Raw genomic sequence first — 27,984 nt, 5'->3', positions numbered from 1 at the left:
GTGGGGCCTCATTCCCTCCTTTCTTTCTCGTGTCCCAGCTCTGAGGTGAGCAGTCTGGCCATGGCTGCTACCATGACGTGCTGCCTCACCACAGGCCGTAGGGATGGGGCCCATGGATCAAGGACTGAAGCCTCCAAAACTGTGAGCTGAAACAAACCTTTCCTCGTTGGACATGGATTTCTCTCAGTTATGTGTTACAGTAACAGAAAGCTAGCTAGCACAGCATGGTTGGTTCCTTCTGGGCTGTAAGGGGAAGGGTCTCTTGTTTGTGTCTCTCCTTGGCTTGTAGATGCCACCTTCTCTCTGACATAAGGACACAGTCATATTGATGGATACACCTGTCTTCTCTTGTCTTTCATGAAGTGGAAAGTTTTGAAGAGTAATAATCAGGCATTGCATTGACACTTTATTGCCCTTGTAAAGACCTCATTGCCAAATACGGTCACATTCTGAGGTACTAAGAGGTTAGGACATCAACCCATGATTTTTTTTTTTTCAGTTCAACCCTGGGGGTTGAACCCAGGGAGCTCTACCACTGAATAACATTCTAAGCCCTATTTGAATTTTGAGTTAAAGTCTTGCTAAGTTCCCCAGGTGGGTCTCAAACTTGTGATCCTGCTGCTTCAGCCTCCAGAGTTGCTGGGGTTCCAAATGTGAACCACCATGCCCAGCAACATAGGCATTGGGTTGGAGGCACCGTTCAGCCCATAACAGTCACTTTGTCTTCTTGATTGCCTCCAGACTGTGACAGGTTCCTGCTGCTGTGATTTAGTGATTGGTTTGAGTGTGTCCCCTGAAGTTCATTGGTGGGAAGCTTGGTCTCATCTTTGTGATGTAGTGTGAGATGTGATGGGACCTTTAAGGGGTGGGGTTTAGTGGGAGGTGGTTAGGTTATGGGGACATCATTTTTTACAAAGGATTAATGCCAATGTCATGAAGTGAGATGGTTCTCTGGAAAGTGAATTTTTATCAGAAGCGGAAGCCTGATTAAGCCTAATTAAGTATTATAATGCAAAAAAGAAAGCACATGTATAAAGGCATAAATTGGCATGAACAAACTTTATAAGTGGAGATATGAAAAATTATACTCTATATGTAATAAGAATTGTAATGAATTCCACTGCTGTTGTGTATTTTTAAAAATAATAAAATCAATAAAAGATAAAAAAAATAAAAATAAAAAAGAAAGAAAGCCTGGCCCTTCCGTACTCTCTGGTTTCCTGTCTCATACATGATCTCCTTTTCTGCTTTCTCCACGACGCCATCTGCCATGTTGTATCACAGCCAAGAGGGTCCTGGACAAGAAGCTGAACTGATGGGGTTGCGTGGCCTTGGACTGTCAGCCCCCAAACTGAGCTAAACAAACTGTTTTTCTTCATGAAGTTCCCAATCTCAGCTATTTTATTATAGGAGCAGAAAATGGATGGATACACCTGTCTTCTCTTGTCTTTCATGAAGTGGAAAGTTTTGAAGAGTAACAATCAGGCATTTTGCATTGAATGGTCTTTGATTTGAACTTTCATAATTAGATTGAGGTTATGGGTTTAGGGGGAAAGTACCACAAAGGTAATGTGCCCTTCTTTCACACGATATTGGTGGGTCCAGGAGGGAAATACATGATGTCCATGATCATGACTTGTCACTGGTGATCTTAGTAAAGGTGGTAAATGCCAGGTTTCTCCATGATAGAGTCTCTATTCCCTCCCCCTCACCCATTCCATGCTTTTTGATGCATCTTCAATGGTATTGATATTGTTCCTGAAGGAGAAAATCTGGTTCTTTGGAGGATATATATATATATATATATGTCTACAGGTATCTATCAGATATCACCATGCCTTGGGGATCTACAAAACTTGTCCTTCTCCAACAAAAACAAAATCTTCGATATTTTATTTAGAGCAACAATTAAGGAAAATGTCTCTAAAAGCCATTTGCTGCTGCTCTCTTCCTTGAAAATGAGTCACCATGTCCAGCTGCCCTCACAGGGAGAACTGATTTCCAAGAAGGAGTAGATGTGTGAACATGTGTTAAGACCTCAGTGGTTGTTAATAAGCATTGAGGGAAATGAGTTCACTGAGGTTGTGCAAATGTCCTGTTTCTTGTAACATTCTCCCCCATTAATTAGAACATCTGTCTCAAGATCTTTCTACAGCAGTTATTGATGAGAATTCTAAGGATAATCCCGTATTTCCTTTGTTCTTTATTTCATTTATTAATTGAAATCATTCTGTAAGAAAGAACAGATTTTAAAAAATGGACTTTAGTATTTAGATTCACAGCAAAAGTTTAGATTTACAGCGAAATTACGCAGAGGGTGGGGGGATTTCCCATTCACTTCCCACCCCCACAAAAGCACAGCCTCCTCCATTGTCAAAGCCCCTACCAGGCCTAGATGTTTTTGTAGCAGGTGGAACAATATGCACATGTTATTGCCACTCAAAGTCCACAGTTTGCATTTGGGCTGACTTGTGCTGTATGTTCTATAGGTTTGGACAATCCTGTAGGGGACGCCTCCACCAGTACAGTATCACAGAGAAGATTCAGTGTCCCAACAATTCCCTGTGCTCCATTTATTCACAAATAGATTTTCAAAGTTCTATAGAGTACTGCAGGTAGAGTTTGAAGCCAACGTGGCAAGTGGATTATTTGGAATATCATAAAGAACAGGGAGAAGACCTTGTGAGATCAGAACATGGGGAGGGAGGGCACTGAGTTTTCACTGGAGAGGTTGACATGTTTTGGTCCCACGGGCACGGATGGCTGACTCAAAAGATTAATTAAAACCTAAAGAGCTATAGTCATTTAAAGGTCATCCAAAAGAGAAATCGCACAAGAGAAGAAAAAAAGTATTTTAATAGAGAAGAAGCACGTCGGGCAGATACCAAGACATATTGTAGACTTGGTTCAGGTTTCTCCAGAAACAGAGCCTGAGACAAGTATTTGGATATCCACAGTTTAGCTGGGAGGTGATTCCAAGAGAAGCAGTAGAGGAGCGGGAAGAAAAGAGGGACAGGGAGGGGAAGGAAGGAGGGGAACAGACACAGGGGGGGTTGACAGGCATATGACTGTCGTGGGCAGCTGGGACTCAGCCCCATGTGCCTCTGGGAGGTGTATGGAGAGAGTCTCTGAGTTAGCCCCACTGTTGAAGGTCGATTTACTGAGATAGGATTCAGCCTTCGAGTTATTTATGAAGGGACATCCTTGCGGTCAGTCCCAGCAGGAGGAAGGGGAAGTCTATGGAGTTACTTTTACACCAAGTCGTTTTCCACTTCTCACTCCAGCTTCCTGGAGCTGGATTACACAAGTTAGAAATCTCAGTTCCACAAGACGAGCCCAGATGTCTTCTGCAAGAGGGGTGCCTAGGGGAGCCACGCTTCAGCCAGGCCAACCATGAATCAGGGGCTCCCAGAACCCACTCCCAGGGGCGGTGGTTTCCCAGATGGCTCACAGAATCTCAGAAAAATACATGCTTGCATTCACTGGGCTGTTATAAAGAATACTACTCAGCCAGATGGAAGAGATGCCCGGATGGAGGGAAAGAGTATGGCGGTGGGACGCTCTCTCCTAGTGGGCAGCACCTGGGACCCTCTCCTGCTCACCAGCCTGGCACTCACCAAACCCCACCGTTACCAGACTTTTCATACAGCTCAATCTCCAGCCCCTGTTCGGGGGACTCTGGCACTCTGGGCCACTGTACACCTCCCCAGGGCTAAGTACCAGGCACCTCCAGCCCAGAGCCCACTGAAAAGACTCAAGCTAGCCATGCTTTCCCGAGCTTCTTAAACTCTGTCTCATTTAATTGGTGGATGGGGCTGGAAGTTGCGACCCTCTAAAATCCTCTGATTTTCCTGGTGACCCCTCCCATGTGGAGGCGTCCAAGTCCTACCATCAAACACCTCATTAGCCTGAATTCAAGTGGGCGCCCAGAGGCTCACTAGGAATTTTAAAAAGCCACCCCTGCCACTCAGGAATCCAGACATAGACCAAAAAGATATTTTTATTATGCCACTGGAAGGGAATAGGAGCAGGGAGGGGGACGGTCCAGCAGAGGAGGTCTGACAGCAGCCACAGAGGACTCCGTGGGGAGCTCTGGAACCTGCATGGTCCTTCAGGGGTGCCCCATGTGGACCCAACGTGGACAGATCTTCACGGGCCTGTACCCATCTGGGCTGCACCAGGAAGGAGCCCGACCTTGGAGAAGGCAGCTCCCTGCAGTAGGGTCTAGACTGGAAGAGGCTGAGAGGTGTCAGCGGCCTCCAAGGAACTCCCAGCAGCTGGGCCAGCGTGTCCCTCCCTGAAGAGAGCTGGCAGGCAAACTTCAGGGTCCACCAGGGTCACCCAGGGAGGCAGGGCTGGGTGTTCATGCCGCAGCTCCTGACAGTCCTTGATTGACTGGGGGAATGAATTCCTTCATGCTTCCAGCCTCCAGGGTGAGCGACGGCAACCAGGAGAGGGCCCTGGGCAAACGGGTTGCAGGGGAGGGTCATGGAAGTTGAGCAGATGGAGGAAAGTCATGCAGGGGTGGGATAGGCCCTGGGGGACATGGCAGCAGCTACACATGGTCATGCAAACCCTCTGGTCTCAGCGGGGAAGACGGAGTAGATTAGTGGAACACACCCAGCCCACACCTGTGAGAATGGGCCCCCCTCCTGGGCACTGGATGGAACTGCAAAGGTGAGACCCAACCACCCCTTAAAGCCAGGGGCAACCTAGAGGCCCAGGGGGGAGGGCCCATGTCACCCCCCCCACCGTGGACTCAGCCCCACAGGGATTGAGGCATCCCAGAGAAGAGTCCCAGAGCTTGTATTAACACCTCGATGTCCATAGGCAGGGGAAGGACTTGGCATAAACCCGGGTGGAGTTCTGAGACCTGTAGGGCCGTTCAGGAGGCAGGCGTGGCGCGGAGGAACCAGCAGTCACTCAGTGGAGCAGGAAGCTGCCAATCTTTTGCACACCCAGAATTTCTTGTAATCACATTTGGAGTCCTTCCAGCCACTGCTTCGCACTTCCACACAGTCCTGTCCGCCACGGTTGTTGGGCTGCCCTGGCATCCAGTATCTCGTGAGGCTGCAAAACCATCCACGTGGTGAGCCTCCACCCAGCCCCCTCCGTGCGCTGTCTCTGCTCCAGGACATGTGATGCTCTCACATCTGTCCTACAAGCCTGTAGCAGACAAGCCTGGTTCCGGACACCCAGTGAGTCACTCGACCTTGGACCCTGCCCCCCTTGTTGGCCCCCATGAGAGGAATCCTCCTGCTAAGGGTGTGACTGTCACATGCAACCAACCAGCCTAGACTTCACACCCCAGCCACCTTGCTTGGGGGATTCTGGGCCACTCTACACCTCCCCAGGGCTAAGTACCAGGCATCTAGGGCCAGCACCTCCAGCCCAGAGCCCACTGAAAAGACTCAAGCTAGCCATTCTTGCGCGAGCTTCTTAAACTCTGCCTCATTTAATCCTTCCGTGGACACCAAATGCAGGCCCTCGCCCACGGCGCCTCCACCCGCTGCCCAGCCCTGCCCTTCCCCAGGGGGCTGCCATGGATTGAAGTTGGTTCCTTCTTTTGAGATCCATGAGAATCCCAAGCTATCTTCTCAGTGGAATTGTCTTCTGTGCCCTTGGTCTTGCTATCCCTCAGATTTTCTAGTAACACTCTCCGTTTTCAGTCACCCACCCAGGCTCCGAGCTCCTCCTGCAGCTCTGGTGGTGGAATTTCACCCAGTGGCCCTCTCTCGGCACAGGAGGATGAAGACCAGCTTCCTCAACTCAGTGAGTGTCACAGACTCTCAGGCCTAGGGGCCAGGGAGTGGGAACCCCAGGTATAGCTCAAGCCAGAGCTTCAGAGCATCACCCTGCTCTCCAGGGAGATTCCCCAGGACCTACTTGAGTGACAGAGGAGAGCCATCCACCCAGAACCATGCGCCTTCCTTATTCAGGTCTGAGAGCCCCAGCCAGGCAGAGCCTTTGATGTCAGAAGTCTGCTGCAGGAAGCTCTGGAGGGGGGGAGGAGGAGTCAGGAGGAAGCTCTGGACTTATTTACCAGCTTGTGTTTCCCCAATCTCTCCGTGGCAAGTTCTGCTTGCAGTCTGGCCTCCAGTCTTCTAGCATATTGAAGCCATGAACCCCCTCCTGCGTTCAGGAGTTTGGGTCCTCCCTCATCTGTATGCCAGGGGCAGATGCGTTTTGGATGCACACTCAATGTGCGGCTGGCTCGCCTCTCACACACTAGCTACAGGTTCTGAGCACGTTTACATGGATGTATTCATGACGGGGTTAAAGTCTAGAGTCAGACCGTCCCTGCTGACAGGGACACCTGGTCACACACAGCACCTCTTTTCAATTCGGCCTTGAATGACGGCCCATTGGTAGCTTGAAATCAGTCGTGATGGAATATCTACATGGGGAAAGTCGGCAAGTGTAACTCATGAGCACGGCACTTCTGCCAGAGAGCAAGTTGTCACCCCTGGTCAGCGCACCAGTGGGGGCACTGAACATCCTTGTTGCTCCTCAAGCATTCACCCTTGACCAGACTTTGTGTGTCCCCTGCGAGCTGCCTGGGACCCCCTGTCCATGCCCGTCTCCTCCCTTCCACTGGAGGAAGCAGCCCCTGCTCCACAAAACCCTGTTCTGACCAACGTCTCCTCCCAGGTGGCCAGTGGTCAGATGCCTGCCCCGGACCAGGATGGGGCCCACCATGCACCTGCTCCTCAGCGCTTTTGATGACGACTAGTTGGGCCCCCACTTCCTGGCAGGCGGTGACGGAGTCGTGCCAGTTCCGCTGGGACTTGGAGAAGAAGTAACAGTGTCCTTGGAAGAACGTCCAGTCCCAGGGGCAGGGGCGGCACAGGCGGTCTGTTGGGGGAGAGGGTCAGGCTTGACCCGTGCTGGGAGGCCATGTTCCCATGTCTGCCCACCTTCAAGCCTTGGAGAGTTAGGGACCTTGCATGACCCTGCACCTGGGTGACTGTCCCCTCCCTGGACCCCTTCCACCCAGGAGCTCCCAGGAGTCCTGGTCCTATCTCCTCCCCTGGGAGAAGCAGGGGCTCCAGAGCCCAGGAGACTGACTGGCCTGAGTGCCTACTGTGTGCACGGCCACCTGTGAGCACCAAGTGCCACTGTCACTGTTATCCTGTGTTCCCATTTCAGAGATGAGGAAGCAGGTTCAGAGAGGGCTGGTTATTTAAGCAAAGCCTCACAGCACAGACCCTTTGAGGCCCCCATGAGACACAGTGTCTGGTCACTCACCAACTCCTGCCTTCAGCTGGGTCAGTTCCTGGTACATCTTCTCCTGCTTCGCCAGCTCCTGCTCCTGTTCCTGGGAGCTGGGGACCTTGGAGACTGTGCCAAGAGAAAATAAGCTACAACTGTTGAACACCTACTGTTTGGTCATCATTTCTGAGAGCCAAGGTGTTGTTTAGTTCTGATTGAAGACGAAGAAAAGCGGCATCCAGAGTAGGCCGAAGCACAAGGGTGCATGGAGCCGGGACCCTCGCAGGTTCTCCTCGCCCTCCCCTGCACTGATGGGGGAGGTGGGGGCAGGCAGTCCCCAGGGAAGCTGCTGAAGGACCCCATGCCAGCTTCGATCCCATGTCCATCCGGGACCTGGCTGCCCCAGTCTAGGGCCCGGATAAGGGATCCCCACCCTAAGGCCTGCCCTGACCTTGGACAAGGGCAGCCACCAGGATCCCAGCTAAGACGGCGAGGCAGAGCAGCTGCAGGACCAGGGGGACGTGGCCATGGCCCAGACACCCTAGGAAGAGAAGGAAGAGGTGTTCCAGCGTCCAGTGCCCTGCCTCAGCCTGGCCACAGCCTGGGCCTCCCTGGGGCACAGGACTCCAGAGGATCAGCCTCTGCCTGCCAGGATGCAGGAGTGGACACCAGCCTGTGTGCGTGGCTGAAGTCCTTGTCCCAGATTCCACTCCTTTAGGTCCCACTATCCAGGGTCCTAATCTTACTGTCCCAGAACCGCGTGAGGGGGACCGTCCACCTCTCGGTCCCATCCCAGCTCTACCTGCCAAGCTATTGAATGCAGAAGTCAGTCGGCATCCTGAGCCTTCTGCCGAAGACCTGGTGCCGCTGGCCATCATCGGCCCCTTCTCTGAGCCTGGGCAGGCTGGGGCCCGAGCTGGCCCCTTACAGCCCCTCCCAACCTCCAGACTCCCAGCCCAGCCTCACCCAGAGGACCCAGCTGCTGCACCCTGGCTTCCTTGAAGTCACTCATGAGCACCACTGTCCCTTAGTGCCCAGGGCTGATGACACCACAGCCTTTATCCCCACCCCCTGAATTTACTGTACGTCAAGAAGAGAAACAGGAAGAGGGCAGGGGGAGGGGGCCGAGCCTGGGACACACCACCACAGGGGCCTCACCACAGGGATCTCAGGGAGCGGCTGGCTGTGTGGCCTGCCTCCAGAGCAGGAGAGCCGGTCCACTCTCGGGACGGCTAAGCTGTGGATGTCCTTAACAAAGCCCGCATCTTGTAAAGCTCCACGTCTATTCCTTCTTCACCCACGGTGAGAGTGGGCAGCAGGCCTCCCGTCCTCCCGGAAACATGCCCCCTCTGGCCCCAGGCATTGCTGCCTTGGTTGGCTGATGTCCTCATTTAAGGGTGCTTTCAGTTGACTTGGGGCTTGGGCCGAACCATCATTGCTTCTCTGTGTGTGTGTGTGTGTGTGTGTGTGTGTGCATTTAATGCATGAACTTCATCAGAAAATCCATTATCATACTGCTTTAAAAATTCAAAGTAAAAAACCCACACCAGTGCTTGAATAGATTGAAAAAAAAAAATAGGTAAAACACAACATGATTCCTGATTGAAACTTTTAAAAATACTTTTATTGATTGATTGGCTTTATGGGGCGCTGAGGATTGAACCCAGGGTCTCACACATGTGAGGCAAGCACTCTGCCACTGAGCCACAATCCCAGTCCCTGACTGATACTTTTAAAATTCTTCGGCAACTAGAAATAGAAATGAGATGTCCCTAATGTGATGGTGGTGTCCATCAAAGCCCCACAGCAAGACTTATGAGAAATGTCAGGAGCACTCTCACTGAACCCAGGGGGAAGCCGAGTGTGGTGGTGCCCGTCGGAATCCCTGCCGCTCAGGAAACTGAGGCAGGAGGATGGCAAGTTCAGGGCCAGCCTGGGCAACATGGTGAGACCCTGCCTCAAAATAAAATTTAAAAGGGTGTCATTCAGTGGTAGAGTGCTTGACTAGTATGCACAGGACCTGGGCTCAGTCCCAAGTAACACGCGCGCGCGCGCGCACGCGCACACACACACACACACACACACACACACATGCACACATCAGGAAAAAGAATGAAAAGAAAAACATGTGAAGGACCCCTGTCCAGAGAACACACAGAACTCCTAAAACTCAACAAGAAGAAAAGAACACACTGAGCTTTTTTAAAAATATTTTTTAGTTGTTGATGGACCTTTATTTTATTTATTTGTAGGTGATGCTGAGACTCGAACCCAGTGCCTCCCACATGCTAGGCGAGCACACTACCACCGAGCCACGATCCCAGCCCCCACACTGAGTTTTGACATAGGCAAAAGTGCATCTTTTTTAAAAAAAAAAAAAAAAAAAAAGAGAGTGAGAGAGGGGGAGAGAGAGAGAGAGAATTTTTTAACATTTATTTTTTAGTTATCGGCGGACACAACATCTTTGTTTGTATGTGATGCTGAGGATCGAACCCGGGCCACACACATGCCAGGCGAGCGCGCCACCGCTTGAGCCACATCCCCAGCCCTGAAAGTGCATCTTAACAACAGAAAAACACATCCCCGATTATGAAAGGGACAGAGTGCCCAAGTAGACACCCAGGTGGCCAAGGGCACATGAAGAGGTGAGAACCACCCAAGAGTAGCCAAATAGCCAATGGTCCAAGGGTGCAGGGAGATGGGAAGCCTTGGTCACCGTTGGCGAGAACGTGGAACGGAGCAGGGCCGTGCTCAAAACACCACTGAAGGAGTTTCCATGTGGCCCGGTGATGCCACTTCTGGGAATATGACCAAAAGGATCCAAAGCAAGGATTCAAAGAGATAATTGTACAGTTGTGTTCATCAGAGAGGCATCTGCTTCAGCAAAAAGGTGGAAGGAACCCACCTGTCCAATGAACCCACCAGAAATGGATGACCAGAAGCCGTCTGCTCACGAAGCAGTGGACTATCACTCAGCCTTCAAAAAGAAAGGCCATTCTGATAACGCCACCTGTGAGCAGCGGGGACCTGCTGCGAGGTGGAAAAGACCAGTGCACAAAGGCAAACGCTAGGATCCTTTCTTTGAGGGATGATGAAAACAGGTAACGGAGTGGTTATTCCTGTGACCCTGGACGGCCTCAGCCTCCCAAGCCACTGGGATCACAGGTGTGCGTCACCGCGCCCGGCTGCAAATGTTCTCACTGCCACTGAACTGCCACTTTAAAAACTCTGTAGATGGAAAATGCTGTATCGTTTGGATTTTACCACAATTAAAATGACACTTTTGAAGGACAAAAAATTTCCCTTTCCCTGCCTTGAAAGGAAATTAACTAAATTCCTCTTTATCTTTTATTTCTGCTTTCCTTGGCATTTCTTGGTCTACACAACCAAACTTTTTACTCTGGTTTTTTTGTATGTTTGTTTTGTTTGGATTTTTTTTTTTTTTTTTTTTTACTATCAACTTAACCCGGGGGTGCTCAACCACTGAGCCTCATCCCCAGTCCTTTTTAATTTTTTTATTTTGAGACAATGTCTTGCTACATGGCTTAGGAACTTTCCAAGTTGCTGAGGCAGGTCTTGAACTTGCAATCCTCCTGCCTTTACTTCCTGAGCTGCTGGGATCACAGGCGCGTTCCTCTGTGCTTGGCTTTTTACTCCAAAGATTGGAAATTTCACCCCGTTTTCATAGAATGACTGGTGGCCCCACTCTAAAATCGACCACAAAACCTATGGAGGTCAACTCTGCTGTTATCATGTTGTTCTTGGGCCGGGGAAATAGCCTTCCAATAATATCAAGAAACCAACACAAGAGAAGCCAAATGCCAAAAGCAAGGATAAGGAACAAAACGGCACAGGTAGGAACAGAGAGCGATGCGAGTTGATCATGGAGGGACATTGGGTGGACACTAGGGCACAGGAAGCCCGGGGTGGGTGGAAGGACAGTGAGGTGCAGCGGGAGATGGGCCAGTGAAAAATGAAGGACGGGGACAGGCAGAGGCCCGCACCAAGGTTTATTTGTCACAGGTGACAAATAGAGGCCATCCCTCTCCAGAGAGGAGAGAGGCCCCGAGATGTTTGGGGTTCACCTTTCGTGGGGTCGGGCTTTGGAGCTGGAGCTGTGGCGCTGTGGGACAGGCTGGGCGGTGGGAATAGCATGGGATTGGCTTAGGTCGATGGCACCTGGGGTTCTCCAGAGCCAAGGGGTCATGTCCTAAATTCAAGTGCACCTGTGCAGCTGAAAACGGTACATGGGGTAGGTCACTAACAGGGTGAGGGGTCGGGTAAGAGGAAGTACAGGAAGCAAACTTATCTCATAAGGTGGCAGTTGACATGGAAGCTGGCTGCTCAGATGTTAAGTCAAGACCCTGTGGGGTGGTTATTTTCCACCAGCGGTCCTCCAGCTCTGGCGCCAGCTACCAGGGGCAGCAGCAGATTCCACCAGGTCTGGGCTTCCTCCCACAACACTGACTTCCTGCAGGTGTCTGCCGCGTGCAGGGGCTGACCATGCTTCACCAGGCCAACCACAAAGTTTGGGTTCTTCCAACAGCCTCATGTTTGGTAATTTTCCAGGTGGCTCAGAAAAAAAAAAAAAATGTTGCTTATATTTTCTGGTTTATTATGAAAGATAGAATTCAGATGCAGACAAAGGGAAATGGCGTATACAGTAGGGGAAAGAGGGAGGAGTGGTGTGGGGCTTCCCTGTCCCCAGGAAGGCCGCCTGCAGCTCCTCCCTGTCCTCACCAGCCTGGTCTGACCGAGTCTCCTTGCTACAAGAGTCCTCCCAGAGCTGAAGGGCCAACACCCCCCGGCTCCCCGGAGCTGAGCCGGTGGGGCTCCAAGTTCCAACCTGCTAATCATCCACGTGGACTTTCTGGTGACCAGCCTTGTGCCGAGGTTGCCAAGCCACACCCTGACTCGGCTCACTGACCTAGATCCAAGTGCACCTGTTGTCAGATCAGGCGAGGCGGGCAGCGACCAAAGGAGGCAGATTTAAAAGGGCCACCAAGGAGGCTTTATTGAGATATCACTCCCGGGCGGAACTCGATCAGACCCACCGAGGGGACAGGAGAAGGGTCTGAGGAGAAACCGCGTGAGAGCTCGACCGGACTGGACTTTTATGGGGCTTACAGCAGGAAGGGAAGGGCTTGGGACAGGAAGAGGTGTTTTTAGGGTCCCTTGCCCCCTTGGAGTTGGTCGGGGGAGTTGGCTGAACTCCAGGATTGGCCAGGGGGTCCTGCTGATTGACAGGCCTTAGTCGGGAGATCTCGCTGATTGACAGGCGTTTCCTCTGGCACCTGACTGATGTTCCTTTCCCGCCCGGGCTGCCTTGTTCTAAGTCGCCGCCAAGTCGCCACCAAGTCGCCACCACCGACCTAACACCTGTGCAGCTGAATATGAACAAAGAGGCACCTCGTCATTCACAGCCACAGCCTCAAAGCCAGAGGGAGCCCGCAGGCACAGGAGGGAGGGAGGCCATGGCCTGGCCTCTCTGGGGACGAGAAATCTCCTAGAAGAGACCCAGAGCGGGAGCTGAGATCTCCGTGCCTACCACCCAGAGAGGAGGGGCTGGCAGAGATGAGAGTGAAGTTCGGTCACCTGGCGAGGAGGTTGGAGCTGCCAGGGCAGCAGAGAGGGACGGGCTGTCACTCATGGGAGCAGGACAGTGCAGATTTTTTGCAGACCCAGAATTTGCTGATATCACATTTGGCGTCATTCCAGCCGTCGCCATCAAATTCCGCGCAGTCTTCCTGTCCCAAGTTGTTGGGCTCCGTTGGGTTCCAGTACTTCATGAATCTGCAAAGCCACCCGCATCATGAGCCTCTGCCCAGCCCGCTCTGGGAGCTGTGTTCTGGCTTCTGGAAACCATCTGCCTGCGCGCACATCTGCCCTGCACGCGCATGCATGCAAGCCTTGCTCGGGACGCCTAATGACATGCCCTGCCCCTTGTTGTCCCCCATGCTTAAAAGGAGCCCCCCAAATCAGGGTGGGACCTTCAGACACAATCCAACCAGCATCCTAAACTCCATACCCCAGACACCTTGCTTAGTGGGCTCTGGCACTCTGGGCCACTCAGACACCTCCCCAGGCCACATATGAGACGTCTAGGGACAGCACCTACAGCCCAGAGCCCACGGAAGCGACTCAAGCCAGCCCCCCGCCAGGCTGCTCGCTCTGCCTCTCCTCTTCCTCCCTTTTTCTGCACCCTCTGCCTCCCAACGGGCCCCACATCCTCCCCACGTGTCCCCTGTGGTGTGAGGGACAGGGACACTCCCTCTCTTGGGACCTGGGAGTATAACAATCTGTCTCTTCCCCAGAAATGGTGTCCTGTGATTTTGCCTGTGTTACGCCAGGCTGGAAGCTGCTCCTGCAGCTCCGATAGTAGAATCTGGGGCACCGGCTCTTCTGTCTGAACACGGATGCGGAGAGCACCCGCCTCGGCTCAGCTCCTGTCCTAAGCTCTAGGCCTCGGGGGCGAAGGAGTGGGGAGCAGCCCACCGACAAGTCAAGCCACAGCTTCGGAACCCCACCCTCCTCCATAGCGTGTCCTCATATCCCAGGATCCACCTGAGCGACAGAGGGGAGCCGTCCACCCAGTGCCACGTGGCTTCCTCATTCAGGTCTGACAACCCCATCCAGGTATGGCCTCTTTTCTTTGTAGTCAGCTGCAGGAAGCTCTGGAGAGGAAGAGGAGGAGACAGGAGGAACCTCTGTGCCCTATTGTCCTGCTGGTGTCTCCCAATCTTTTGGTGTGGGAAGTGCTTCTTTCAGTCTGACCTTCAGCTTTCTAGTCTACCAGACCAAGACGCTCTCTTCCAACTTGTACTCAAGTCGTCTGAGTGTCTCCCACGTCTGTATGCTGTGGGCAGTGTGTCCGGCCTGGCATACTGTGCACACAACAGCCGGCCTCACAACACACGCTTGGTGATATTGCATGTTCGACTCGCCTGTTCTGAGCACGTCCATACAAACTTGCTCGTGACTAGCGCTGGAGCCAGATTGTATCTGTGCATGACGGCTGGTCAGGCACGTCACCTCTTCTAGCTCTGCCACTAGTGACATCCCATGGGTGGGCTGACCTCAGCCATGGTGGGAATATTTACACCAGGGAAACTGGCAGGGTGACCCACGAGGACCTCGCTCCCCACAGACTGAGTTGTTGGGCGCTGGTCAGCACACATGTGGGGATCTCTTGGCATTTCAGGTGTCCCTACCCATTTAGAGTTTGTGTGAGGCTCCCTGCGAGCTGCCTGGGACCCCACCCGGCCACCCATGCCCGTCTCCTCCCTTCCACTGGAGGAAGCAGCCCCTGCTCCTGAAAAACCCTGTCTGACCAACGTCTCCTCCCAGGTGGCCAGTGGCCAGATGCCTGCCCCGGACCAGGACGGGCCCCATCATGCACCTGCTCCTCATCGCTATTGATGATCACTAGTTGGGCCCCCTCTTCCTGGCAGGCGGTGATGGAGTCGTGCCAGTTCCGCTGGGACTTGGAGAAGAAGTAACAGTGTCCTTGGAAGAACGTCCAGTCCCAGGGGCAGGGGCGGCACAGGCGGTCTGTTGGGGGAGAGGGTCAGGCTTGACCTGTGCTGGGAGGTCATGTTCCCATGTCTGCCCACCTTCAAGCCCTGGAGTCAGGGCCCTCACATGACCCTGCGCCCAGGTGACCATCCCCTCCCCACCCCCCTGGGTCCCTTCCCCCCAGGAGCCCCCAGGAGTCCTGGTCCCATCTCCTCCAGCCTGGGACAAGCAGGGGCTCCAGAGCCCAGGAGACTGGCCTGAATGCCCACTGTGGACACGGCCATCTGTGTGCACCAAGTGCCACTGTCACTGTTATCCTGTGTTCCCACAAAATAGCCCAGGAAACTGAGTCTCCGAGAGGACCAAGGACTCAGGCAAAGCCCCACAGCACAGACCCTCTGAGGCCCGGGAGACGCAGTGTCTGGTCACTCACCGACTCCTGCCTTCAGCTGGGTCAGCTCCTGGTACACCTTCTCCTGCTTCGCCAGCTCCTGCTCCTGTTCCTGGGAGCTGGGGACCTTGGAGACTGTGCCCAACAAATAAATTGCAACTATTAAACACCTACTGTGTGCCACAGCCCGCACGGGACCCCTATGGACATCACTTATGTCTAATTAATTAATCCTGTTGGAGGATGAAGACACCCAGATACACCGGAACCAGGAGGGCGAGTGACCCAGGAGCCTCCCTGTGCCTCCCTCGCTCCCCTGCGAAAGAACAAGCATCCAGAAGAGGCCGAAGGACCAGATCCTGCCTCCCCCACCTCCCCCCTGGCTCCAGCTTAAGGACCACACAACCCTCAGGCTGCCCTGACCTTGGACAAGAAGAGCCACCAGGAGCCCAGCGAAGAGCGTGAGGCAGAGCAGCTGCAGCATGAAGGTGTGGCCGTGGCCCAGACACCCTGAGGAGAGAAGGATGGGACTCCAGTGCCCAGCGTCCCTGCCTCAGCCTGGTCCGGGGACAGCCTGGCCACCCGTCTCCTGATCCCCAGGGCACCGGATCCCAGGCCTTCATTTCGACCTTTCTGCGGCAGCCCAGCTCCCGATTTCCCCCAAAGGGTCTGGGGTTTCAAACTCGGGGTCTAGAGTCCCCGACCCAAGTGCCTTGGAGGAGCTGTCCACTCCTCCTGAGCCGCATGCCGGCTCTACCTGCCAAACTATCGCAACCAGAAGCTGACGTCATCTGCAGAATACGGTGCCTCTGGTTCTCAGCTGTCCTCGTCCACCCGGGCAGAGCGTCAGTCAGCGCCTGGGCAGACTGCGACCACGCTGGCCGCCCAGGCCCCTTCCCCAGCTCCCAGAGTCCCAGACCAGCCTCACCTGGAAGACCCAGTGGCCGCATCCTCCCTTCTTTAGAATCAGTCATGGTCACTGCTGTCCCTCAGTGCCCCGGGCTGCGGGGACCCAGCTTTTATTCCCACCCCACCCCTCTCTGGATCCACTGTCAGGAAGAGGAACAGGCAACTGGGGAAGGGCCCAGAAGAGGGTAGAGGGAGGAGCCTGTGCCTCTTCCACCCCCACGGCAGGGGCTCCAGGTTCCAGCAGTTTCTGGGAGGGGCTGGAGGTGGTCTGGGCTCTGAGGCAGATGGAACTGGTTCACTGGTGCTGTGGCCAGGCTACTGTAGTCTTTAAAACCAATGACTTATTTTTCTAAAAAGTGACTCTTTATTCCTTCTCCACTGTGGCAAGAGTGGGCCAGCAACGCCTCTGTTTCCCAGAAACACCGCCCCTCTGACCCAGGCTTTGCTGACATCCTCACTTATGGTGCTGACTTGGGACTTGGGGCTGAAGCACGGTTGTATCTTTGTGCTTCATGTCCCCTACCGTGAGGCTCTTTTCTGCTTTCCGTACTCGCTTGTTGAATCTCTCCAGCCTGTGATGGATGATCTGACCTCCTTTTCACAGTTTGGGTCAACTGGAAGCACAGCATGGTCAGGACACTGGCTCAAGGTCACACAGCTGGTGAATTGTGGAGCTGGAAATTAATCCTAGACAGTCCACACTGTGGACCAAAGGGAGTCACCATAGTCTTCAGGAGAAAGCAAAAAGAGTTCCTAGCAGCTGAATTCACCACAGTCCAAAATTGTGAGAACCCAAGTGGCCACCTATAGACAAATGAAAGAAAACATTGGGTTTTGGCAGGTGGAAGTCTATACAGCCAAGAAAAAAAACTATCAAAGCATGAAACAACATGCACATATCTCCCAGAAGAGAAAAAGGCCTTCAGACATCCAGAATACACCCCTAAGCCTGGCTTTGGTGCTTTTCCATTCCAAGAACCAATCTTGAAGGGAGCTCCGAGTGGGGATTGACATGGAGGAGGATCAAGGACATCTTCAGTGTCCTGAGATGTTTTCACTCTTCTCCGAGAGGAGGCTGGAGGTATGCTCTCATCGATAAAAGTGTCCTGCAATATGGATTGAAGACTTGCACCTTGTACTGGAGGAGTGTTATGTTCAATTTAGAAACTAAAAAACACGGGCACAGGTTATGATGGAATACTGGATTTGCCACCTTATTTTTAATATTTACGTAGGAATTTCATTTTATACTAGTTTTGGTAATTTTGCAAAGGTAGCATAGACCTTTCCCGAGTCCTCGAGGGAGCTCCCCTGTTCTGGCGCTCTGGCTGGGAGGTGGAGACCTGGCAGGTGCCCCATGCTGACCTCTTCCTGAGACAGGTACACAGTCACTGGAAGTGGTATGTGGGTCTCGCCGTTTTCTCCAACGTCCTTCCTCTGCTACGGAATCCACCCAGGACACTGCTCGGATCTGGACATCACATCCCCTTTGGCTCCTCTGGACGGTGGCAGATTCTGTGACTCTCCTGTTTGGAAGATGCTGACCACGTTGACGTTGACCACAACAGGTCAGCTGTTTGTGGGATGCCCCTAAATCTGCCAGCGTCTGACGTTTACTCCTAGTGGAACAAGAAGCACCAGGAGGAACCAGCAGGCAGCACCCAAAGTGGGGAAAACGGAGGCAGCAGGGCCAGGGCCGGCGTTTCTGGGAAGAGGGGGGCGTGGCTAGCTCACCACCACCAGATGGGCGAAGGTTGGCCAAGCAGCTTAATTTGACAAGTGACCCATTTCATTAAGGGCACCCAGAGTGGCCTGACCAGGAGGGGACCGGTTCTTTCAGCCAGGAACCCCAAACCTTGCAGTCCTTCCCTGAAATTCCGGGAACACAGGGCACGTGACAGATACTCGGACCCCTCCCTGTCGCTTCTTCCGAAGTCCCTACCCAGTTTCCTGTTTCTTCCTGACGGGGAGTAGCCACAGGCAGGGAGTTACAGGGGTGGGGATAAAGGCTGTGGTGCCAGCCGTCCTGGGCACTGAGGGACAGCAGTGACCATGAGTGACTTCAAGCACGTGCGGGTGCAGCAGCTGGACCCCCTGGGTGAGGCTGGGCTGGGACTCTGGGAGCCTGGAGGGCCACGGGCACCAGCCTGGGGGGCAGCCTGTCCCGCTCTGACTGACGCTCTGCCCACACAGAGGAGGAGCTGGCGGCCAGCAGCACGAGAGGCTCCCTCAGCCACCACGCACTCCAGCCGCCCTCCAGAGTCAGCAGCTCTGCAGGTGGAGCAGGGAGGGGACTGAGGAGGGACAGGGGCTCCTGGGCAGCTGCGTCCTGGGGACGAGGAGGTCGGGTGTCTGGGCCCTGGGATCCTGGCAGGCGGAGGCCCAGACTGGAGGCTGGAATCTGGGCTCCTGGGTTCTGGGAAGGTGGAAGCTGAGACCTGGACTCCTGAGTCCGTGGACGAGGCCCGGGCCAGGCTGTCCCTGGGCCAGGCTGAGGCGGGACCCTGGTGTGCTGAGCCCCTCCCCTCCCTCCTCAGGGTGTCTGGGCTCCAGCTCTGCCCTCCTGGTGCTGCAGCTGCTCTCCCTCATGGTCTTGACTGGGCTCCTGGTGGCCGTCCTTGCCCAAGGTCAGCCCCTGAGGTTTGGAGCTCTGAGGTCTGGCCCTTGGACTTGGGCGGCCAAGGCAGGAGGGAGGTGGGATGGACGCTGGGATTCAACCTTAGCAGGTTCTAGGGTCTGCCTGGCCCCCACACCTCTGGTGCAGGGTGGGGGCAGCACAGGAGGGTGCTGGTCCCTCCTTCCCTGGGTGTCAGGGGTCCTGGTCTTCAGCTGGGACTAAGAAGGCCTTGGCTCTCAGACCCCAGGCCCCTGGGGGCCAGGGCAGTGCATGGAAGCCAGCAGGTCCAGCATCGGGGCTTCTTTTCTCTTGGCACGGTCTCCAGGGTCCCCAGCTCCCAGGCACAGGAGCAGGAGCTGTCAAAGCAGAAGGTGTGCCAGGAGCTGACCCAGCTGAAGGCAGGAGTCGGTGAGTGACCAGACACTGCGCTCCCAGGGCCCCAGAGGGTCTCCATGCGGTGACACTTTGCTTGGGTCACCAGCCCTCTCTGAGCCTCAGTTTCCTGGGCTATTTTATGGGAACACAGGATAACAGTGACAGTGGCACTTGGTGCTCACAGACGGCCGTGCACACAGTAGGCACTCAGGCCAGTCTCCTGGGCTCTGGAGCCCTGCTTGTCCCAGGCTGGAGGAGATGGGACCAGGACTCCTGGGGGCTCCTGGGGGGAAGGGACATCAGGGAATGGGGCGGGGACAGTCACCCAGGTGCAGGGTCATGTGAGGCCCTGACTCCAGGGCTTGAAGGTGGGCAGACATGGGAACATGGCCTCCCAGCACGGGTCAAGCCTGACCCTCTCCCCCAACAGACCGCCTGTGCCGCCCCTGCCCCTGGGACTGGACGTTCTTCCAAGGACACTGTTACTTCTTCTCCAAGTCCCAGCGGAACTGGCACGACTCCGTCACCGCCTGCCAGGAAGTGGGGGCCCAACTAGTCATCATCAAAAGCGCTGAGGAGCAGGTGCATGGTGGGCCCCATCCTGGTCTGGGCAGGCATCTGGCCACTGGCCACCTGGGGGGAGACGTTGGTCAGACAGGGTTTTGTGGAGCAGGGGCTGCTTCCTCCAGTGGAAGGGAGGAGAAGGCATGGGTGGCTGGGTGGGGCCCCAGGCAGCCTCTCAGGAGTCTGGACGTGCATGAGTGCTTTGGGAGACACACCTAGAGGTGACCTGGTGCACTGGCCAGGGGAGCCGCCTGCTCTCAGGGATAACAAGTACTCAGGGGGCGCAGTGCCCATCTCCCTGGTGTAAACCTGCCCCCCGTGGTCATGTTCCATAACTAAAACACTCAAGTTCCTCCAGGTGCACTGGGCTGCACAAAATTACCACACAAGAGACAGAGAGACCTTTTTTGTGGGGTTGGTTTCAGGGGGCTGCGTCTAGCTTCATGATGTCCACTGTCAGCAGGTTGACTGACATCTAGGAAGGCCACACCCAAGGGCAGAGCGAGAGAAGGGGACACACAAAGGGCGTTTCCATGGAACATTCTATCCCAAACAGGATAAAGGGGTAGTATTACAAAAGAATAAGTGAGTGTAGCTCAGTCCCGGGGTGTGCCTACTCAGAAGACTGGCCTTGCTATCTGAGCAGGGGAAGAGACCGAGTCATGAGTCATGGCACCACCGCGCCAGACCGCAGTGATCTCTCAGATCCCCGTGGTGCATCAGGACTGGAAGGCGTGGTCACTCCATGTGGCTCCCCACACCCATGGTGTTTTTCAAGCCAGGCACGATGGCACATGCCTGTAATCCAGTAGCTGGGGAGTCTGAGGCAGGAGGATTTTGAGTTCAAAACCAGCCTTAGCAGCTTAACAAGGCCCTAAGTAACTCAGTGAGACCCTCTCTCTAAATAAAATACTAAAAAGGATGGGCTGGGGATGCGGCTCAGTGGAAAAGCACCCCTGGGTTCAATCCCTGGTACAAAAAGAAAAGAAGTGTTTGTTTAATACACAAGTGTTAGAGAATGACCTGTCTTGTCTCAGTTACCGATTTCTAGTTGGATTCCCTTATAATCAGAGAACATACTCCACACAATTCCAAGCATTTAAATGTATTGAGGCCTGTTCACATCCCTGGACATCATCTACCTTGATGAACGTTGCCATGGAGAACGTGGAACTTGAGAAAGCTGTGTACCGTGTGTGTTCTGTAGTTTTGTATTGTGTGTGTGTGTGTGTGTGTGTGTATACTAGACTTGATTTACTTTAAAAATTCAGTACAACACAACACCTATTCATGATTTACATTAAAAATTCTTAGCGAGGGGCTGGGGATGTGGCTCAAGCGGTAGCGCGCTCGCCCGGCATGCGTGCGGCCGGGGTTTGATCCTCAGCACCACATACAGACAAAGATGTTGTGTCCGCCGAGAACTAAAAAATAAATATTAAAAAATTCTCTCTCTCAAAAAAAAATTCTTAGTGAATTAGAAATGAAGTGAAATGTCCTTAACATGGGAGTGATGTCCCTCGAGAACCCACAACTATGATGCCCCTCATTACTACTGGAGAAATGTTGAACGGTCCCATTGAAATCAGGAACAAGCATAAAAATGAAATCTGTAGTCTGCAAATCACAAATCCCACAAAGGATTTATATCAAGAGTACATTCATAACTCATCAAACTCCATGAGAGGAAAATAAAATACCGAATTTTCAAGTGGGCAAAAACGACAATCCTGTAACAGAGGAACGCGTAACCTCGTTAGGGACAAAGGACTTCAACGGCTATGTCTCTTGAGACTTTTAGGGAGTGGGAGAAAGCCCCCTAACAAAGGAATCACATACGTGTGTTTTAGATGTATGGGTGCACAGGGCCACATGCAACCCAAAGGATCTGGTACACTCACAAGCAGGAGCACAGGCGTGCACACGCTTGCACACACACACACACACACACACACTTTTCCTTTGCTTAGATTGGAAAAGAGGTGGAGGTGAAATCCCAGAAGGTTACTGTTTAACTAAGCTCCTGCTCTAGGCCCCAACAGGTGCAGGAAAGCCCAACGGGGTCACTTATGCTAATGTTCCTAGTCACCCAACGGAAACTAAAGTGCTTCTCTGGCTTTCTGAGAAGTCACAGTTGGAGGGATGTCTGCCCAATTTTACAGCCAGGCTGGTTTCCACAGGCCTGAAAACGAAGCTCTCCCTGCCGTAATCCTCACACAGAAAAGGCCACCTGAAGTAGCCCCAGGTCTGTCCTGGCTCCAGAGTTCTGTCCCCCTGCCTTCGCCCGACAAGGAACGTAACGTGGAAGGGGCGGTCCACTTGGTAGCCCTCCCTCTCCACCCGGCCAGACGTCTTGGCTCTGAGGATTAGAAAATCTGTCCTACTTTAAGCAAGGAAGTGTCGCTGTGCTCTATATCGGAACACAAAGCCGCCAGAGATTCAATCCTAGAACTTGTGCTTATCAGAGGAAAGATCTTACACACACAATCTCAAGGAACTAATTTTAAAAAGAGTCCAATCCATGCCAAACAAGCCCAGAGAAGGAAATAGAGAAGGCAAGAAAGGGAATCAGCACCAGGGGAACCATAGGGAGAGTCCAAGAAATAAAACTGCGCTCAAAATCGACTGTCGGGGCGAGGGAATTTAGCACACAAGCTGTTCGTGAAGGAGCATTTTCGGGGCCATCCTTGGTGGCAGGGAGCCTGCAGAATTTTTTCCAACAAGCAATCCTGCCGTTCTGACACTAGTCACCAAGAGGGAGCATCAGAGTCCTCAAGTCCGTCCGGTAAGACTGAGCCCTCTTCTGCTGCACCCTCCTGGGGGGCCTGGGCTGGTCAGGCCCCCGAGGGCCAGCCCTCTGGCTTTGTTTGCCCAACCCCGTCTCCAGATGGATGCCCAGGAACTCAGAAGCACACTTTGCTTGCACTTACAGGTTTATTATAAAGGACACTGATAAGGGAAACGCTTACTGGTTTATTGTGAAGGAAACAGACACACGGAACAGGTGAACCCAAGAAGGGAGGGAGAGACTCCTGTGGGGTGCGTCTGTGCCTCTCCCAGGGGCCACCCTCCGGCACTTCCTCGTGTCCCCCAGCTGTGGAACTGCCAAAGCTCCCTCTTCCGGAATTTGTATAGCTCCGTCTCCACGCCCCTCCCTGGAGATTTAGCGGTTGTTCCCATCCTCAGGTTCCTAGAGACCCCTGTCTAAGTCACCTGATGAGTCTAAATTCAGGTGTGAGGGAGCAGACTACAAATACCCAGGGGCACACCCGCGGCTCAATATCGGCGCCAAGAGCAAACAGATCTTCTGTTATGTCCGTGAAGGGGAGCACGATGGGGCAGAGGAAGAGGTCAGCAGGGCTCTGACAGCCACAGCTGACCCCCCGGGAGCCATGGCACCAGAAGGGTCCGTCCGAGTTGCCCCATGTTGGCCCACCACGGCCACATCTTCACCCTCCTGCACCCGTATGGGATGGGTCAGGAAGGGAGCCCACCCAGAGGAAGCAGCTCCCTGTAGGAGACCCGAGGCAGGAGGGGGCTGCCCGCAGCCAGGCTGCGTGTCCTTCCTTGAAGAGAGATCGGGAGCCGGACTGCAAGGTCCGCTGGGCATCACAGGAGAGGGAGCTGGGGTAGTCACCCTCCGACTCTCTCCAGTCGTTGGCTGGGGAACCCCTTCCCAGCTGCGTCCAGCCTGCAGGAGGAGCTACAGCAACCAGGGCCAGGGCTGCAGGGAGGTGGACGGAAGTGGAGCAGATGGAAGGAAGGTGTGCAGGGACAGAGGACAGGGGACAGCGAGGCTGCACTGGCCACCCAGACCCTACAGGGAAGGCAGAGCAGATGAATGGAGTGCCCCAGGTCCTGATGCATCAGACACCTGGTCACCGCATTAGACCGTAAAGGTGGACCAGAAACGCAACCGCTAAGCCCACGAGAACCTGCAGACATGGGAGGAAGGACCCTCGCAGTCCAGCCCCTTAGATGACAAGGACTCCAAGACAGGGAATCAGGGCTTTGCTAAGATCCAGGGCTCACAGGCAAGGAGAGGGACACTGGGGTCAAGCTCAGCCACCTGTCCGGCCAGGTCGGGCGGCAGTGGCAGGTGAGAGAAACAGCGTTCAGGTGTTGGGGCAGGGGGAGGGGGAGGCCTTGCAGACCCAGAACTTCTCCGCCTCGCACTTGGCGTCATTCCAGCCTCTGTCAGTGATCTCCGCACAGTCTTCCTCCCCGACGTTGTTGGGCTCTCCTTCGTTCCAATAGGTGAGGCTGCAAATCCATCCACACTGTGAGCCCAGCCCCCTCCGGGGACAGTCTCTGCTCCAGGACACCAGATGCCCTCTCTCTCGCATCTGCCCTGCGTGCACACGGCTGGCGTGGCTTGTGGACGCCCAGGGACGTGCCTGGGCCAGGACCTTGACGGACCCCGGCAACCCCAAGCTGAGGGTGGGATTTCCAGTCTGCACCGCACACTGCCCACGCTGTGCTCAGTGGGCCCTGGGCCCCTCACACCTGCCATCGCCACCCACTGACCAACACCGGAAATGAGGGGTGGCTCTGCCCCAGAACCCACCGAAAAGGTTCCAGGCGGCCATTCAGAAGCCGCTCGCCCTGCCTCGCAGGTCCTTCCCGTGGACGCCACAATAGAGGCTCTTGCCGGCAGCCCCTCCCTCCCCATCCTCTGCTCCTGCCCTCGCCCTGGGGGCCCTTCGAGGGGTGAGGTTGGATGCTTCTCCTGGGGTCTTTGAGGTCTAACAAGCTCTCGTCCCTGATCTGGTGGCCCTCCCAGACCTCAGGCTTCCTACTAGGACCCTGGTGCTAAGTCACCCACCCAGCCAGGGAGCTCCTCCCGCGGCTCTGAGAGTGCGGCTTCGGGACCTGCCCTCCATCTGAACGTGGGCATGAAGACCCCCTTCCTCAACACAAACGACGGACTCTCGGGACCAGGGCAACAGGGAGAGCAGGGGACCCACCAGGAGAGCTCAAGAACCCCCATTTCAGATCCCACCCCACTCTACCGCCTGCCTGTCCCCTCATCTCAGGACCTACCTGGGTGACAGAGGTGACCCATCCACCCAGTGCCATGTGGCTTCCTCGTTCAGGTCTGACAGTCCCATCCAGGAGCTGCCTTTATTCTTAAAAGTCTGCAGCAGGAAGTTCTGAAGGAGGAGAGGAGGAGTCAGGGAGAGCTCTGCCCCCATTTCCACCTGCTGTCTCTCCAGTCTCTTGACAGGAAGTTCTGCTTGCAGCCTGACCTTCAGCCTTCTAATGTTCCAGGTCCCATCCATGTTGAGGAGGTCTGTGTGGCTCTCATAACTGTACCCTACGGACAGATGTGTCCTGACTTGCACACTGACTGTGCCCAGCGGCCTCTCGTCACACACACTTGGTGACGTGACATGTTTAGCTGTGTGCTGAGTTCTGAGCATTCCCACAGGAAGTTACTCGTGACAGGGTTCAATGTGCGGAGCTGGATGGAACCTTCGTGCCCGCCAGTCACGCACATGCCCTCTTTCCAGCTCTGCACGGAGTGAGTCCCAGGGACGCTGGAACGTGAACATGGGGCGGGGGGCAGGTTTACACCAGGGAGATGGGCACGGCGCCCCCTGAGTACTTGTTATCCCTGAGAGCAGGCGGCTCCCCTGGCCAGCGCCCCAGGTCACCTCTAGGTGTGTCTCCCAAAGCACTCATGCACGTCCAGACTCCTGAGAGGCTACCTGGGGCCCCACCCGGCCACCCATGCTTTCTCCTCCCTTCCACTGGAAGAAGCAGCCCCTGCTCCACAAAACCCTGTCTGACCAACGTCTCCCCCCAGGTGGCCAGTGGCCAGATGCCTGCCCCGGACCAGGATGGGGCCCATCATGCACCTGCTCCTCAGCACTTTTGATGATGACTAGTTGGGCCCCCACTTCCTGGCAGGCGGTGACAGAGTCATTCCAGTTCCGCTGGGACTTGGAGAAGAAGTAACAGTGTCCTTGGAAGAACGTCCAGTCCCAGGGGCAGGGGCGGCACAGGCGGTCTGTTGGGGGAGAGGGTCAGGCTTGACCCGTGCTGGGAGGCCATGTTCCCATGTCTGCCCACCTTCAAGCCCTGGAGTCAGGGCCTCACATGACCCTGCACCTGGGTGACTGTCCCCGCCCCATTCCCTGATGTCCCTTCCCCCCAGGAGCCCCCAGGATCCTGGTCCCATCTCCTCCAGCCTGGGACAAGCAGGGCTCCAGAGCCCAGGAGACTGGCCTGAGTGCCTACTGTGTGCACGGCCGTCTGTGAGCACCAAGTGCCACTGTCACTGTTATCCTGTGTTCCCATAAAATAGCCCAGGAAACTGAGGCTCAGAGAGGGCTGGTGACCCAAGCAAAGTGTCACCGCATGGAGACCCTCTGGGGCCCTGGGAGTGCGGTGTCTGGTCACTCACCGACTCCTGCCTTCAGCTGGGTCAGCTCCTGGCACACCTTCTGCTTTGACAGCTCCTGCTCCTGTGCCTGGGAGCTGGGGACCCTGGAGACTGTGCCAAGAGAAAAGAAGCCCCGATGCTGGACCTGCTGGCTTCCATGCACTGCCCTGGCCCCCAGGGGCCTGGGGTCTGAGAGCCAAGGCCTTCTTAGTCCCAGCTGAAGACCAGGACCCCTGACACCCAGGGAGGGAGGGACCAGCACCCTCCTGTGCTGCCCCCACCCTGCACCAGAGGTGTGGGGGCCAGGCAGACCCTAGAACCTGCTAAGGTTGAATCCCAGCGTCCATCCCACCTCCCTCCTGCCTTGGCCGCCCAAGTCCAAGGGCCAGACCTCAGAGCTCCAAACCTCAGGGGCTGACCTTGGGCAAGGACGGCCACCAGGAGCCCAGCCAAGACCATGAGGGAGAGCAGCTGCAGCACCAGGAGGGCAGAGCTGGAGCCCAGACACCCTGAGGAGGGAGGGGAGGGGCTCAGCACACCAGGGTCCCGCCTCAGCCTGGCCCAGGGACAGCCTGGCCCGGGCCTCGTCCACGGACACAGGAGTCCAGGTCTCAGCTTCCACCTTCCCAGAACCCAGGAGCCCAGATTCCAGCCTCCAGTCTGGGCTTCCGCCTGCCAGGATCCCAGGGCCCAGACACCCGACCTCCTCGTCCCCAGGACGCAGCTTCCCAGGAGCCCCTGTCCCTCCTCAGTCCCCTCCCTGCTCCACCTGCAGAGCTGCTGGCTCTGGAGGGCGGCTGGAGTGCGTGGTGGCTGAGGGAGCCTCTCGTGCTGCTGGCCGCCAGCTCCTCCTCTGTGTGGGCAGAGCGTCAGTCAGAGCGGGACAGGCTGCCCCCCAGGCTGGTGCCCGTGGCCCTCCAGACTCCCAGAGTCCCAGCCCAGCCTCACCCAGGGGGTCCAGCTGCTGCACCCGCACGTGCTTGAAGTCACTCATGGTCACTGCTGTCCCTCAGTGCCCAGGACGGCTGGCACCACAGCCTTTATCCCCACCCCTGTAACTCCCTGCCTGTGGCTACTCCCCGTCAGGAAGAAACAGGAAACTGGGTAGGGACTTCGGAAGAAGCGACAGGGAGGGGTCCGAGTATCTGTCACGAGCCCTGTGTTCCCGGAATTTCAGGGAAGGACTGCAAGGTTTGGGGTTCCTGGCTGAAAGAACCGGTCCCCTCCTGGTCAGGCCACTCTGGGTGCCGCTAATGAAATGGGTCACTTGTCAATTTAAGCTGCTTGGCCAACCTTCGCCCATCTGGTGGTGGTGAGCTAGCCACGCCCCCCTCTTCCAGAAACGCTGGCCCTGGCCCTGCTGCCTCCGTTTGCTGATGTCCCCACCTTGGGTGCTTTCTGCTGACCTGGGACTTGAGTCATCTTCCCCTCTGTGTATTTTAGGCCTCCTGTAGGTACGGACTTTTCTAATTAGTTACACACGACAGTAGAATGCGTTTTGACTCATCATACATAAGTGGAGTGTACCTTCTCATTCTCTGGTTGTTCATGAGGTAAAATCACACCAGTCCTGTCATCATATATGCACCTACGGCCATAATATCTGATTCATTCCACTGTCCTTCCCACTCCCATAGCTCCCCCCCCCCCCGTCTAATCCAAAGTACCTCTATTCTTCTGTAGCCCCCACCCCCAATTGTGAATTAGGATCCGCAAGTCAGAGAAAACATTCAGCTTTGTTTTTTGGGGGACTGGCTTATTTCACTTAGCATGATATTCTCCGGTACCTGGTCAATGCCATAGTTTCTGTCTTCTTTAAAGCGGAGTCATATTCCTTTGTGTATATATACCACATTTTCTTTATTCATTCATCTATTGAAGGGAATCTAGGTTTGTCCCACTGTTTAGCTATTGTGAATTGAGCTGCTCTAAACATTGATGTGGCTGCGTCACTGCTGATTTTAAGTCCTTTGGGTATAAGCCTAGGAGTGGGATACCTGGGTCAAATGGTGG

The 27,984-nt window shown here is 54.8% G+C and overlaps 4 protein-coding genes across 7 annotated transcripts in view; 1 reads left to right on the top strand and 3 right to left on the bottom strand.

Moving 5' to 3' along the window:
- Nucleotides 1-4,017: 4,017 nt before the first annotated feature.
- LOC143395290 (CD209 antigen-like protein E) lies at nucleotides 4,018-8,257 on the bottom strand. 3 transcript variants are annotated; one of them, XM_076850434.2, is made up of 7 exons: nucleotides 8,179-8,227; nucleotides 7,664-7,753; nucleotides 7,249-7,341; nucleotides 6,704-6,855; nucleotides 5,887-5,996; nucleotides 4,874-5,070; nucleotides 4,018-4,460 (listed from the first exon to the last, which is right to left on the bottom strand). In XM_076850434.2, the coding sequence occupies exons 1-6, from the start codon at nucleotides 8,222-8,224 to the stop codon at nucleotides 4,920-4,922; spliced, it is 642 nt and encodes a 213-aa protein (XP_076706549.1). In that variant the 5' UTR covers nucleotides 8,225-8,227; the 3' UTR covers nucleotides 4,018-4,460; nucleotides 4,874-4,919. The 3 variants fall into 3 exon arrangements, with proteins under 3 accessions (XP_076706549.1, XP_076706539.1, XP_076706557.1); XM_076850424.2 differs by having other exon boundaries at nucleotides 4,018-5,070; XM_076850442.2 differs by lacking the exon at nucleotides 7,664-7,753 and having other exon boundaries at nucleotides 4,018-5,070; nucleotides 8,179-8,257.
- Nucleotides 8,258-12,200: 3,943 nt separating this feature from the next.
- LOC143395302 (CD209 antigen-like protein C) lies at nucleotides 12,201-16,126 on the bottom strand. Its single transcript, XM_076850455.2, has 7 exons — nucleotides 16,047-16,126; nucleotides 15,542-15,628; nucleotides 15,161-15,253; nucleotides 14,612-14,763; nucleotides 13,777-13,886; nucleotides 12,808-13,005; nucleotides 12,201-12,599 (listed from the first exon to the last, which is right to left on the bottom strand). Exons 1-6 carry the CDS (start codon nucleotides 16,090-16,092, stop codon nucleotides 12,855-12,857), a joined length of 639 nt encoding a protein of 212 aa, XP_076706570.2. The 5' UTR covers nucleotides 16,093-16,126; the 3' UTR covers nucleotides 12,201-12,599; nucleotides 12,808-12,854.
- Nucleotides 16,127-18,039: 1,913 nt separating this feature from the next.
- LOC143395251 (CD209 antigen-like protein A) overlaps nucleotides 18,040-27,984 on the top strand; it is a 61,528-nt gene continuing 51,583 nt past the window's right edge. Inside the window, exons 1-5 of the mRNA XM_077109566.1 lie at nucleotides 18,040-18,125; nucleotides 18,221-18,304; nucleotides 18,565-18,652; nucleotides 18,961-19,052; nucleotides 19,450-19,601. Coding sequence (XP_076965681.1) covers nucleotides 18,080-18,125; nucleotides 18,221-18,304; nucleotides 18,565-18,652; nucleotides 18,961-19,052; nucleotides 19,450-19,601 — 462 coding nt within the window. The 5' untranslated portion in view covers nucleotides 18,040-18,079. The remainder of the gene's footprint in view (nucleotides 18,126-18,220; nucleotides 18,305-18,564; nucleotides 18,653-18,960; nucleotides 19,053-19,449; nucleotides 19,602-27,984) is intronic.
- Nucleotides 22,544-27,005, bottom strand: LOC143401479 (CD209 antigen-like protein A). 2 transcript variants are annotated; one of them, XM_077109591.1, is made up of 7 exons: nucleotides 26,920-27,005; nucleotides 26,741-26,824; nucleotides 26,391-26,480; nucleotides 25,993-26,082; nucleotides 25,445-25,596; nucleotides 24,627-24,736; nucleotides 22,544-23,846 (listed from the first exon to the last, which is right to left on the bottom strand). In XM_077109591.1, exons 1-7 carry the CDS (start codon nucleotides 26,963-26,965, stop codon nucleotides 23,699-23,701), a joined length of 720 nt encoding a protein of 239 aa, XP_076965706.1. In that variant the 5' UTR covers nucleotides 26,966-27,005; the 3' UTR covers nucleotides 22,544-23,698. The 2 variants fall into 2 exon arrangements, with proteins under 2 accessions (XP_076965706.1, XP_076965715.1); XM_077109600.1 differs by lacking the exon at nucleotides 26,391-26,480.

Source organism: Callospermophilus lateralis, chromosome 1, assembly GCF_048772815.1.
Source record: "Callospermophilus lateralis isolate mCalLat2 chromosome 1, mCalLat2.hap1, whole genome shotgun sequence".
Lineage (NCBI taxonomy): Eukaryota > Metazoa > Chordata > Mammalia > Rodentia > Sciuridae > Callospermophilus > Callospermophilus lateralis.
Note: the sequence above shows the minus strand (reverse complement) of the source record. Positions and strands in the feature narration are given on the sequence as shown.

Bases quoted from the DNA above. Each gene is read 5' to 3' on its own strand.
- LOC143395302 (XM_076850455.2), bottom strand. From the start codon at position 16,092: ATGACTGATTCTAAAGAAGGGAGGATGCGGCCACTGGGTCTTCCAG. The intron at 14,764-15,160 runs GTGAGTGACCAG...CTCCCCCAACAG, and splicing joins CCAGCTGAAGGCAGGAGTCG to ACCGCCTGTGCCGCCCCTGC. The intron at 13,006-13,776 runs GTGGATCCTGGG...GTGGCTTTGCAG, and splicing joins GGCTCCCCTCTGTCGCTCAG to ATTCATGAAGTACTGGAACC.
- LOC143401479 (XM_077109591.1), bottom strand. From the start codon at position 26,965: ATGAGTGACTTCAAGCACGTGCGGGTGCAGCAGCTGGACCCCCTGG. The intron at 26,481-26,740 runs GTGGAGCAGGGA...CTCCCTCCTCAG, and splicing joins CAGAGCCAGCAGCTCTGCAG to GGTGTCTGGGCTCCAGCTCT. The intron at 23,847-24,626 runs GTAGGTCCTGAG...ATGGATTTGCAG, and splicing joins GGGTCACCTCTGTCACCCAG to CCTCACCTATTGGAACGAAG.
- LOC143395290 (XM_076850424.2), bottom strand. From the start codon at position 8,224: ATGAGTGACTTCAAGGAAGCCAGGGTGCAGCAGCTGGGTCCTCTGG. The intron at 7,342-7,663 runs GTCAGGGCAGGC...CTCTTGGCACAG, and splicing joins GGTGGCTGCCCTTGTCCAAG to TCTCCAAGGTCCCCAGCTCC. The intron at 6,856-7,248 runs GTGAGTGACCAG...CTCCCCCAACAG, and splicing joins CCAGCTGAAGGCAGGAGTTG to ACCGCCTGTGCCGCCCCTGC.